Genomic DNA, 13543 nt, shown 5'->3' on the forward strand with positions numbered 1-13543 from the left:
AAGATGATATCGAAGAGCAACCACCACACAAGAATATTGAATCCGACGTTTTTCGAGTTTCGTTTGGCATTCCATACATTTTTTCACGTTTATATTTTTCAAAGATAAAGAAATGGGTTTTTCCCCACTTTAAAACTTTTAGGCTCGAACAGGGAAACCAAAAACTTATAGTGGCATAAAAAAACCTAATAAACTATTTATAAATTTTTAGTGGCATATAACTTGTATGAAACAAAATGTATAAGTTGTAATGGCATTTTAAATCATTGAGCCGCTGATAAATGTGAACATTAGTGGCAAAAAAATTGTTAAATGCCATTAAATCTATCAATATTTATAGTGGCATATAAAATATGTCACTAAAAACTTAATATAGTGGCAAAAAAAAAATTATGCCACTGAAAATATATGCCACTAAATGTCAATTTGTTTGTAGTGTTGGGTTATGAGTCGATACATGTATGTAAAAACGACTGCTTTCTTTTCTGAAAAGAACACAAGTTGTTGCAAAAGTTTCCGGTTTGTAATGAGATTCGGTGTCGATGATGGATTCCAAGAACCTTCTCGAAGTGACGAAAATGACAATCAACGGTGGGTTGTCGAAAATGTTAATCACAGGAGAATTTGGGATCTACCGATGAACGATGTTGCCCATGATCCCATTGAAAATGTCGACAATGATTCAACCAATTTCGTTCTTAGTAATGCTTCTTCCAATTTCAGTCTCTCATTTGACTTTAGCCAGTATTTTAAAAATTCTCAATCTGTTGAAGATGATATTGAAGTTGACCCACCAACGAGTATCATCAATAATCATATCGTATTATGTGTGTGTCTATATATATATATATATATATATATATATATATATATATATATATATATATATATATATATATATATTGTGTAATAATTTTTCAGTATGTCATTTTTTTGGATTGCATTGCTCTATCTCATGGTTGCTGTGATGGGCCATGGAGGTGACGGTGGTGACGAGCCACCACATCCATTCGGTGGAGGTTTTGGTGATCACCATAACGATGGTAATTAAGATTTATTCTAATTCTTTGTATTTCATATTATATCTATATAAAAAAACTATTTTAACTAATATTTTTTTATGCAGCGGTGCCTCTGAAACGAAGAGGCATGGCAGTAAATAAAAAAATGCACAAACTATTTGCAGCTAACGGCAACCAGCCTCTTAAAATAGTATTCGACATAAATACTAACATGCCGATTGGGGAGGTATACGAATGTTTCATTCGGGAGGTTGGGAGCTATATGTGGCAGGACATCGGTTTTGATAAGGACACATGGACAGACGTTTATGAAGCCGAAAAAGTTGGAATGTTCCAGTATCTTTCGATAAATTATTTATAGAGTTATATGTTTAATATTTTTTAATTTTGATTTATTTTTAATTTCTCTATTTTTTTGTAGAGATGGTTTGATTTTGGAGCTATTGCCGATTACAAATCATCTCATGGCTCCAACTTATTGGGTGTCAATGAACAATCAGATATGTGCGCGGTATAGAGGCCGCAAAAAATCATTTGACTGCTTTTGCAGAGGATGTGGAGGTAGCAAGGGATCAAGCCCCTACGGGTATGGATTGGCAACGTTGGAATGCTTCTATTGACCATTTCTTAACAGAAAAACATCAAAAACGATCCGCTGGAAACAAAGAATGTCGGAAGAAGCAAGTAGTGAAGAATCGTGGAGGGACGTGCAGCTACGTTAGTGCTTGTTACAAGAAAGTAAGTTACAATAATGTTTATTCAGTTATAACATATTTTTAATGTTTATTCAAATATAACATATTTTGTAATGTTAAACAGAATTTGAATAGACTTGAAGTATTTTTTTCGTGGGTATGTGAATAAAAAAGGGGAATTTGTTGATCCTTTGGTTGAGCAATATGTAAGTTATTATTACTTAAAAATGAAGTAGATTGTTGTGTTTTTTTTTGTTAGTTTTAACGTGTATTAACAATCTTTGTGAAATACAAAATGCCTTAGTTGTTGAGGTTGCTCTACAGACTCATCACATAGCCGACTCTGATGGTAATCCAGACACCATTGATTGGATCGCAATATTTGAGAAGGTGTTGGGTACACGAAGGGGGCATGTGATAGGCATTGGCCTAAACCTTCTTTAGTTGCGGGTACAAGTGCTCAACTCAATGGCAGTCACAGTCACAAGCACCGCAACCAACATATGTACTTGTTAAATTGTTAATGACTTAATTCATTTGGTGTTTTGATAGTTTGATAGTTTGTTAAATTGTTAATGACTTAATGTGCTTGTGACTTAATTGTAGGATGTTGATGTGAATGTTTTTTTTCAAAACCCGGCATTTGTGACGGCCATTGGAGACATTACCCGCTCCTTTAAAAACCAAGTCAACAACGAGGAAAACAACGATGGGGAAGACGAAGACACATAGTATTTCTTGTTTTATGTTATAGATGATGTTATTTTGAAATTATTAGATAGTTTATGGATTATATACTAGATGTTTATTTGATATTTATTAGATATGTAATATGGTATGTTTGATGTTTTATGTAATGTGGTATGTATTTATTTGTGTTTTTTATTAAATCTGCATTTTATAATATATATATATATATATATATATATATATATATATATAAACTAATATCATAAAAATATGTTTTTTTAAAAAAAAAATAGTAGCGACACCTTTAGGGACGACGTAGACTAATTGTGACGACACATAACTCTGGAAAGCTTTGCCGGAAAAACTCCTGCCTAGAATATCAATAGAGACAACATCAATAGCGACGGCACAAGAGTATTAGAGACGACATGTATTAGAGACGGCGGTATTTGCGACGACAAACGAGTATTAGCTACGAGGTAATAGCGACGACCCTTTAGAGACGACATGTCGTCGCTAAAGGTATTAGCGACGACAAGTGGCATCAATTGTGACGATTTTTGTTGCCGCTAAAGGTTACATTTTTTGTTGCCGCTAAAGGTTCATGAAAAAAAATCGGAGCATTTTCAACAAGGAATGATCTAGACATGCCAAATCATAAACGATGGTAACCATAAGCAGGAGGTTACAACAACATGGAGCGGTTGGTGGGTTGATACAGTTCTCACTGTTCTTATTGTAAATCAGTCAAAGAAATTGTCCTTTTGGTTGTATTACTCCATCAAAAGGTAAACCACCAAACCCTTTGGCAATCCATGAGAATGATGACATGTTCCTATGATAGCCCATCCCTCTCATAAGTTGTTTTTGGAGTTCTTATTAATGAATGATCAAGTAAATGAGATACATCATTTTCATTAAAGTTACATCTCCAAAAAAGTTAAAGCCTATTTGGGGGTAACTAAACTTAGAGATCTTTTGGCATGCACAATCACATAATCTGAGGAAGACAGAATACAAAGCAGCCATCATTTTTTGCATGTAATAATCTTGGCACAGAGGGTTTGATCAAAATCAAACTTAACCCAAGCAAAACTGGCTGCTCAACGATGGCGTGTTTAAGCAACTCCACCCTTAGATTCTAACATAGAACATTCAACAGATATAAATGTCAGAGAAACAAACATCAACAGGCATGTAATATCTTTATCTGCTACTTGATTAGACTCTTCAACTATATAGGAATAAACTGAATTTATTCTAAACAAGAAATGTAAAACCAGTTACCAGATTAACCTAAGGTAAGAGAGAAAGGGAACGGGCATGAAGGTTCAGTCACTTCAACAACCCCTTCAAGCATCTGAATGACCTTCCTCATGGTTGGCCTCAACAAAGGGTTTTCTTGTACACACCAAAGTCCAACCATCACAAACACTTTTAGCTTCTTATAGTCATCAAGAGCCTCCAAATCATTCTCAACAAGCAAATCCAATCTACCTTCCTGATAGCAATCCCATGCCCAATCAGTCAAGATTGCTTCATATTCATTACCACTCTCATTTTCTTTGACACTCTTTCGACATGAAATAATCTCTAGTAACAACACACCAAAGCTATAGACATCAACTTTTAGTGTGACTGGAGCGTTTCTAAACCACTCTGGAGCCACATATCCTTTCGTACCTCGAATATCAGTATTTGTTCGACTTTGATTCATCACCAAAAGCTTCGCTAGTCCAAAGTCAGAAATACGAGCATTATAATACTCATCAAGAAGTATATTCTGAGGCTTAATGTCACAATGGATGATCTGAGTGCTACATTCTTCATGAAGGTACGAAAGTGCCTTTGCAATGCCTAATGCTATATGGCACCGATGATTCCAACTTGGTCTCATTTCTCCAAATAGAAAGCTGGCCAAAGTACCATTACTCATGTACTCATAAACTAGCAACCGATGTTCACCATCATCACAAAAGCCAAGCAACTGAACCAAGTTTCTGTGATGAGTTCTTGCAATAGCATTGACTTCGGTTCTGAATTCCTTCTCACCATCTTGAGCCATTTGATTCAACTTCTTCACTGCCACAGTGTTTGTCCCCATTACCCCTATGTAGACTATTCCAAAAGCTCCTCTCCCAAGTTCATCTTTAAACCCATTAGTAGCATGGACAAGCTGTTGATATTTAAATCGAATCAGATTCGTTTCAGAATCTGGATTCAGTTTGCTAGTGTTTTTCTTGTAGACTAGAAAGATACCAAGACAAATGACAAGAAACAATATGACGTTTACAAAAACAGAGGTACCAAGGAGGGATGCACCCACGATTATCAAACTTTGCCGATTCTTCTTGCTTCCAGAAAAATGAGGAGGGTTTTCAAGAGGAAGATCACCTTTCCGAGATTTCACGAAAGCTTTCACATTAAGTGAAACATCAACCTTTCCATTGGAGAGTGGAAGCTTCTTCTTCCAACATTTATTGCCTCTGTAAATTGCAACAGCGCAAAAACAATCATTTAAGCAGGAGTTTTTGCAGTCAACTTCACTAGTTGGGTTCATGATGACATAGTCAGATGTTGGCCAATCAATATCCTTGAGTTCCACAAAATCGATATCTTCTTTATTTGAGGCACCTTTGTCACAGTTTGGAAAGAAATATGGTTTGCAATCACCATATGGATCATTGGGATCAAGCAATGAAAACCCTCTTGGGCACTCACACTTAGGTCGATTATTCTGATCAAGGCTGCAGATATTATTATATCCACATGCCCCACTTCCTTCAGACGCAAGGAAACTAAGGCATATGTTTTCTGGAAATGACCATACACGTTCCCAGCTTGAATTATCAGCGGAATCCCTGGAGTGATAGTATTGGGTAAAAACCCCATCAAAATCGAGCGTAACTCTGTGATAATAGTCTCCAAATGGAAGTTCCTGGCTTGGAGTAAGATCAAATTTGCTGCCATTTCTTCTCAATAAATACAAGTATCCTACTCCATCAAAGATCAGCTGTTCAACAGAATTCGACTGATTGGAGAGATCACCAGTTTTAGTGGCATAGTATGAAGGATAAGCATAATTGGTTGATATATCTCGAGTATTAAGAACGAGGTTCCCATCTTCAAGCAGACGTAGCTGAAACCTTCCTCTGGAGAAGTTAGTTCTACTCATTTTTGAGTAAATCTCTCCACCTTTCTCCATAACCTGAGTGGGCAACATAGTATCTGATGGAAATTCGAAACTATCCCATATCTTGCGAGATTCATTACCAACAATCACAAAGTTACCTGTATCATTCATGACACCATATGCAATATCTGAAGTCGACCCAGAAGTCCATACATCCTTGCCTTGAGTATCACTCAGAACGAGTCCACGTCCATTTATTAGCTCGATTTTCGACCCTCTAGGCACTGTAGGACCTCCTTCTGGATACCAGATGATGGTTTTCTCAGGTATCTTGTCAAACCATATGGATAACAAGAAGTTGTTTTGACCTTGAATAAGTTGGAAACCGAAGGCAAAATCTCCAGAAGGTGAGAGCCATGGCATGGCATCGTTTGTAGCTGTGAGTGTTGCTCCAACAGATACAAAACGGTTTGTTTGTTGTGCGATAACTAAAAGTGGTAGGAAAAGAGTTAAGAGAATGAGATACATTGAAAAGAGATAGAATGGAAGCACAATAGTAAAAAACTGTGGGACTTGAAGAAGAAAAAGATATGGGTATCAAGATAAGTCAAAGACAACTGGATTCTACATGCTTCCTCCTGCTGCAAATCCTTTATGGAAGGAGATAGAGATTACTCCTGTTGAATAACGTTTAGCTGGTTTTCTTGAACCTCGTAGTTATCTTGACTAGTTTCCATGTACTGATTGGAGATTAATAAAGAAAACCAATCATCTTACACCATGGAAAGAACGTAATCTAATAAATAACATCAAACTGTCAACATCGAATACCAAACACTCCTGAGGCTGCTAAAAACAGTGATAAATTTTCAATTTTCAACTTAAACTTATAGCATGACTTGCTATTAATTGTCAGTAGTCAAAGTCGTGAAAAGATGGTAAGACTTGAACTGAAAAAGAGATACGTGAATCCGTAGGAAGACTCCTGAATAAGTATTTGTCTTGATGAAAATTACATATATAAAATTGGCGTGAAATCATCCTCACCTTACAGCAGGGATTAATCTGTTTTCCATTATTGATGCCATGAAACAGGTGTATGGCTACCATTGCACTAAATGACTGTAGTTGTAATTAAGTTAACTAATTAGTCTTTCTTACCTTATTTTATTATTTCTGTCTGTGTCGAGGACCACAAAGTAAAGTTGAATTGGAAAGGCTTTCCAAACATATTTTATGACCCATATATGTTAATCATGCATCCTAGTTCTCTAGGTTGGAATATTCAGTGAATTAAGAAATTTTCAATTAGGTAATAATCCATTAGGACTCTTTCAACGAGATAATAATCCATGAACAAGGAAAGTCTCACTAGGGCTTCTCTTATTCTGTCATATACACGACATATAAACGACCGGACCTCATGGCTAAGTAGGAACACAAGCACACTATAATTAGGGGTTGAAATAAAACTATAAAGAAAGAAAATTTTGGTTCCAATTATGACATATCAAAAGCCACACAACAACAACAACAACAACAACAACAACAATAATAATAATAATAATAATAATAAATAAAAATCTTTTTGCCACTTGTCACTTTCATATTGATTTCGTCACATGTAATTTTATAGTTATTGTTAGGGTTGTGCACAAAACTGCATAAACCGTACAAACCGTCCACACCGCATAATGCGGTTTTCAACGTTTGTGAGGCGGTTTGCGGTGTGTAATTTTTATAAACTGCATTTTGCGGTGCGATTTGTGGTTTATAGTTACAAATTTACGGTTCAAACTGCACCGTACCACATTGTTTATATATATATATATATATATATATATATATATATATATATATATATATATATATATATATATATATATTTCTTGAAATTTAAGAGGTATACTCATTACAACATAACGTGCAACCTTATGAAGCTTTACATCTAACAATGTACCTCATTGTATCTTTACACTATCTCTAGATCTTGAAAGCACTAAACCCTAACCTCCTCTATACACCTTCAATGCCCTCAAACCTACATCTCTTCTGTCTCTCTCCTTACGATCTCCAGTTTCCGGCAACCCTCCGGTACCACCACCCTCCTCATGCCGCCGTTACAACCTAGAGTAGGTCACCAGCCATCATTTCCTCCATTAATCTTTTCTACCTTTGTTTCTCTTCTTAAAACTACAATCGCACATGTGTTTCTGCTCAGGAAAATTGTAATGAATATCCAACTTTTCAAACCCTAATCTAACTAACGTCATCACACCTCTCATGACTCACGGACTTCCTTTCTCTTTCTCTCTCTCTCTCTCTCCCCCCCCCCCCCCCCTGTTTCTCGGATCTAAACCACAATTGCCACCCGATCAATGACAAAAAAAATTTCAAACGGTGCACCTATGTCTCTGTTCAAGGAAATGGTAATGAAGATTGAACTTTTGAAACACTAATCCAGCTAACACCATTGCACCACTCATTAGTTGCCCTCTTCTCTTTCTTTCTCTCTTTCTCTTTCTCTCTCTCGATGGTGATGATGATGATGATGACGACGGAGGAGGAGAGGAATGGACTCCTACGATGATCGTTGTCATCTTCTGGTAAATTATTCCCCGTTCTCCTAATTTTTATCCCATTGTTGACATATAAAACTAAAACCCCATTACTATCATCTACTGAAAGCTTTCAATCCTGATACGGCTTTTAGTAAAATAAACTTTCTTCTTTTCAATTTTTGGTTTTAGTCAACAAGAATTGATCTAAAACTGAGATAATCGTCATTCTTGTAATTTGTAAATGTAGTTTTGTGTACACTTGCTCTAAATTGCTTCTTCTTGTTATTACTTTCTATAAAGACAGGTCATTTCAACAAAGGGGAAGGGTTTAGGTGTTTACATTTCTTCTTGATGCAGCATATCGAACACAACAAAGTGATCCAAAAAGTCCTAATGAATGACGAGAGTATCCCAACTTAATTAATCTCTCCAAGCACACACACTGCTCGGTTCTTATTAATATAGGCAAATTTCTGATAGTTCTTCAACTATTTTGTTATTTGTAAGGAGTGTTTTGGAGAGAGGTCCTGATCTTATTTAACAAACGGTCATCGGTGATCGTCATTCTGCTCTTCACAAAGTTGCTGCCAATGACCGGATCGAGGTGGGTAGTTCAAGAATTTCTTCATGTTCTTACTTTGTCTTTTTCCCTTTTATGGATTTGTTCAATGTGTCATACAATGTGTGGATTTTTGTTCATATTGTTTCTATGCTTTTTGACGATAAATTTGTCAATCTTGATTCCTTTAATCATTATAAGAAGGTGTGTTTGGTTGCTCTTTGTTTGAATTATACTTCAATTTTTGTTTTTATGTCAATCGCATGAATCAGATGTGATGCATATATAATAAATGTTTCATGTATATTGTTTTGCAATTCGCATCTCATTTGTTTTAATTTTGAACAACTATATGAACATGAATTAAAAAAAGCAATGCTCCAACTAAAACATACAACTTGAAAAAGCAAGACAAACATAATTTCAAATCTCTTTCAACTTGGAGACGATTTGGCATAATTTTTGTATGATTTAATTATTTGTGGAAAGCCTGTTCCAGATATCATTTGATTTTCTAAGTTTTTAGGGTTTTGTACGGTGACTCGACGAATTGGGGAGCCAAACTCGACGAGTAGAGATTGATTTTGGACGCGGGATTTAGGACCTACTCGACGAGTTGGAAGGCCCAACTCGACGAGTAGGCGCTGTAAAGGAAAACACTAAATTTTAGGGTTTGCACCCTATATAATCTCCTTAAAACCTTGAGGTTGATCTTCCATCAGCCTCCAAACCTTAAGAACGTCAGTGCTAAACACTAATCTCTATTTTCTCTCATATTGTGAACTAGAGTGAATTTTGGAGCTTAAGAAGAAGAAGATAGAGAGAAGGAGAAGATCCAGCAAACAAACCCTCACTCTTGAGCTTGCCATCTTGTGGGCTATTATAAGCACTCAAGATTCGATTTGTATCTAAGAGTATTACTAGATCTTGAGTTTACTCTTCATTTCCTATCATTCTTGTCGATTGCATGCATGGGTTTCATAAAGTTTGCAACTTTATGAATCTCCAGGGCATAATGGTCCCATAGTGGGCTAGATCTTGCTTTTGGTCAAGCACAGATGCCATGCATGGATTTTAGAGTATATTTTCATTCTTTGGCCATTTTGACATCAAGACATGCATTGGACATGCATGTCCATAAAGTCGCCATCTTTGGAACGTTTTGAGGATTAGAACCTCTTTTGGAAAGGAGGGATTCCAGATCCCTAAAGTTTTGAACCACATGGCTAAGCTTTTTAGATTTCCAACCTTTGTTAAGGGCTTTAGAGCATTCAGAGTGGTTCTAGAGGATAAAGTTGGAAACTTTTTCCTTCTAGACACCTTTAGGTTTCAGATCTAAGCCTTAGAGTCCATGCAATCAACATATCATCCGAATAAGCAAACAGGGGGAAAACTCGACGAGCTGCCATGGCAACTCGACGAGTTGGATCGGGTTTCCCCATCTACTAGATATTGAGTGAACTTGCCAAGTTGATGGGAAAACTCGGAGAGTTGGCTAGGATTTGTCTCGGTTTTCTAGACTCTGAAGGAACTCAATGAGTTGCTAGATGCACTCGACGAGTTGGGGTCAACTTGGGCTGTTGGCCTTGACTGTTGACTTGGACTTTGACCAGGGTTGACCAAGTTTGACCTTGAGGGTATTTTGGTATTCCGAAATTTTGACAAAACTAGTCACATGATGATTGTAGGCAGTTGAGTTTGAGCTGCGTGTTGGGACTTATCCGATCTTATCTAATCAGTTCAGCATTTTGAGAATGTGAGTCTCCTCACCATACTAATGGGTCGAAGGCACCAAGGTTGGCCCATTCTATGATATGTGGTACACTAGTTGACGTAGTGTTATGTGGTATGATTGTTATTTATATGCAAGGAGGTATGCTAGTTGTATATATTGTACACTTGTATGGAAGACCATGGGGGAGGGATGTAAGACCATGTGGAGAGCCCATAGCTTTCCTATTAAAGACCATGGGGGAGCCCATGGTACCTGGATGTAAGACCATGTGGGGAGCCCATGGCTTTCCTATTAAAGACCATAGGGGAGCCCATGGCACTTAGGTGTAAGACTATGTGGGGAGCCCATGGCATCCTGGAGTAAGACCCTAGGGGAGCCCACGGCATCCCTATATGTTGTATGCATGGCTTATATGGTTTATGTAGCTTTTATAGCTAATATGGATTATGTGGATTGTGTGGGGTATGCTCTCGGGAACTCACTAAGCATTAGCTTACAGTTTGCTGGTTTGTTTCAGGTACTTCTGAGCCTAAGGGCAGAGGCAAGGCTTGATGGTGCGGCATGCATTCTCTCAGGCGTTTTTATGGGAAAATTTGATATTTGGAATAAAATTGTTGATGTTGTGAATTTGAAAACAATTGTCTTGAGATTTTGTGGTTTATTGGAAATGCTTTGATTATTTAAAAATGAAAATTTTGTTTTGAAAATTGGGTCGTTACAATTTGATTAATTTTTTCACCTTCCATAATAATATATTTTTCCTTTATATACATGTTCTTGCATCACTTATTCCTGCATCAATTATAATTCTTGGAAAAGTGAAGAAAAGAAAGAACATTCCATGCAAATGCAAAGAATAAGAGGCAACTACTATTCCGTTAGACGACTACGGGTGCTTATTCCTTCTCTCATTTTTCTTTCTTCTGTCTCAAACATGTGTAAATTAGGGATAAAGTCTTTTTCTTTTAATTTGTTGCTGAATGTGAACCTTGATTTTGAAATTCTGTAATTTGTTGTAGCTAAACTATCTTAGATTTTATTAGCTAAACCATATAAAGAACTTCACCAATTGTATGTTTTTCTTTTGTCTAGAGGAAAAAACGTTTGATAATGATGGAATCTATACATCCAACATGGTGTACAGAGAAGTTTTATGTGAGTAATAAGGTACAATGAACAACTTATTATTTTACAATATTTTCAAATATTTATCGTATATAATCATTTGATGCTTAATGCATGGTATCATATGAAGCTACATGATTGCAGATTGTTGTAAATTATATATTGTACATGTTCTAAATGTACAAAACTTCATGATTGCAGAATGTTGTAATTTATATATTGTAAAATCAACTATGAACTTTCAGATGAAATTTCAAATATGTATTTAACTCTCATCGTATTGTCCGCCTATGCGCCTAGCTAAAAACTATATGTTGAAATGAACTATCCGAAACAAAATAGTCTACCAAAAGGTCTCAATGAACTAGCTCGAATCTAAAGGGAACTGATTGCCACGTTAAAACTATCTTCTGAAAAAAAAAAAAAAAAAAAAAAAAAAAACAATTTGTCGCCCGCTATATATCGCCCACTATATGTACAAGAACAACTATTGAACAAGAATGCCAAAATGAATAATTTCTACATAAATCATATCGGATTAGATGCATATAATCTAATGTAATTAAATACACAAGAACAACAATTGAATCGAGAACGTGAAAATAAATATTTTCCATATAAATTCTATATGATTAGATACATATAATCACATTTGATTATATGAATTTAATCACATATGATATATGTGGACAATATCTATCTTTGTGTTCTCGATTCAATAGTTGTTCTTGTGTATATAATCATATGTGACTATATGTATTTAATCACATATGATTTATATAGACATCCTCCTTTTCTTCCATATAAATCATATGTGATTAGATACACATAATCACATGTGATTATATGTATTTAATCACATATGATTAAAGTTGACAAAGAACAATTACTGAATCGAGAATGCAATAATGAATCTTATCCACATAAATCATATGTGATTGGATACATATAATCACATGTGCTTATATGTAATTAATCAGATATGATTTATGTAGGCAATATTTATTTTTGCGGTTTTGATTGAATAGTTGATTTTGTGTAATTAACCACATGTGATTGTATGTATATAATCACATATGATTTAAGGTGGACAAGATTCATTTTTGCCTTATCGATTCAATAGTTGTGATCATTTACTTAATCACATGTGATTATACATATAATCACATGTGATAAAATACATGAGAACTTCTTTTGAATCGACAAAACGAAAATGAATTGTGTTCACATAAATCATATATGATTAGATTCATATAATCACATGTGATTAGATTCATATAATCACAAGTGATTAGATGTATTTAATCACATATGATTAATCTGGATAAAGATTTGTTTTCGTGTTCTTGATTCAATATTTGTTATCGTGTATATAATCACATGTGATTATATGTATCTAATCACATATGATTTATATAGACAAGATTCGCTTTTACAAATAAAATCAAATGTAGTTAGTAATATAGAATCACATCTAATTAACTGTATTTAATCAAATATGATTAAAGTGGAAAAAACAATTACTGAATAGAGGACGCGAAAATGAATCTTGGCAGCATAAATTATATGTGATTAGATACATATAATCACATGTGATTATATGTATCTAATCGTATATGATTTATGTGGAAAATATTCATTTTCGTGTTCTCGATTCAATATTTGTTCTTGTGTATTTAATCACATGTGATTATATGTATCTAATCACATATGATTTATGTGAATAATATTCAAATTCGCATTCTCAATTCAATAGTTGTTATCATGTATTTAATCATATTTCATTTTATGTATTTAATCACATATGATTAATATGGACAAGGAACAACTATTGAGTCGAAAACACAAAAATGCATCTTGTGCATATAAGTCATATGTTATTAGATCATATAATCGCATGTGGTTTAATACACGAGAACAATTAACGAATCGAGAACACAGAAATGAATCTTGTCTGCTTGTCTCACTAGAGAACAAACTACTTTATGACTTTCCTTGTTCACTCTACCTAATTAGGGTATAA

At 35.1% G+C, this 13543-nt stretch overlaps 1 protein-coding gene across 1 annotated transcript; it reads right to left on the reverse strand.

Moving 5' to 3' along the window:
- Window positions 1-3278: 3278 nt before the first annotated feature.
- LOC145069795 (G-type lectin S-receptor-like serine/threonine-protein kinase LECRK3) lies at window positions 3279-6294 on the reverse strand. The gene has a single exon (XM_079016746.1). The coding sequence runs from the start codon at window positions 6066-6068 to the stop codon at window positions 3699-3701; it is 2370 nt and encodes a 789-aa protein (XP_078872872.1). The 5' UTR covers window positions 6069-6294; the 3' UTR covers window positions 3279-3698.
- Between the last annotated feature and the right edge of the window lie 7249 nt (window positions 6295-13543).

Source organism: Lactuca serriola, chromosome 1 (assembly GCF_051521515.1).
Source record: "Lactuca serriola cultivar US96UC23 chromosome 1, Lser_US96UC23_V15, whole genome shotgun sequence".
NCBI classification, from domain to species: domain Eukaryota; kingdom Viridiplantae; phylum Streptophyta; class Magnoliopsida; order Asterales; family Asteraceae; genus Lactuca; species Lactuca serriola.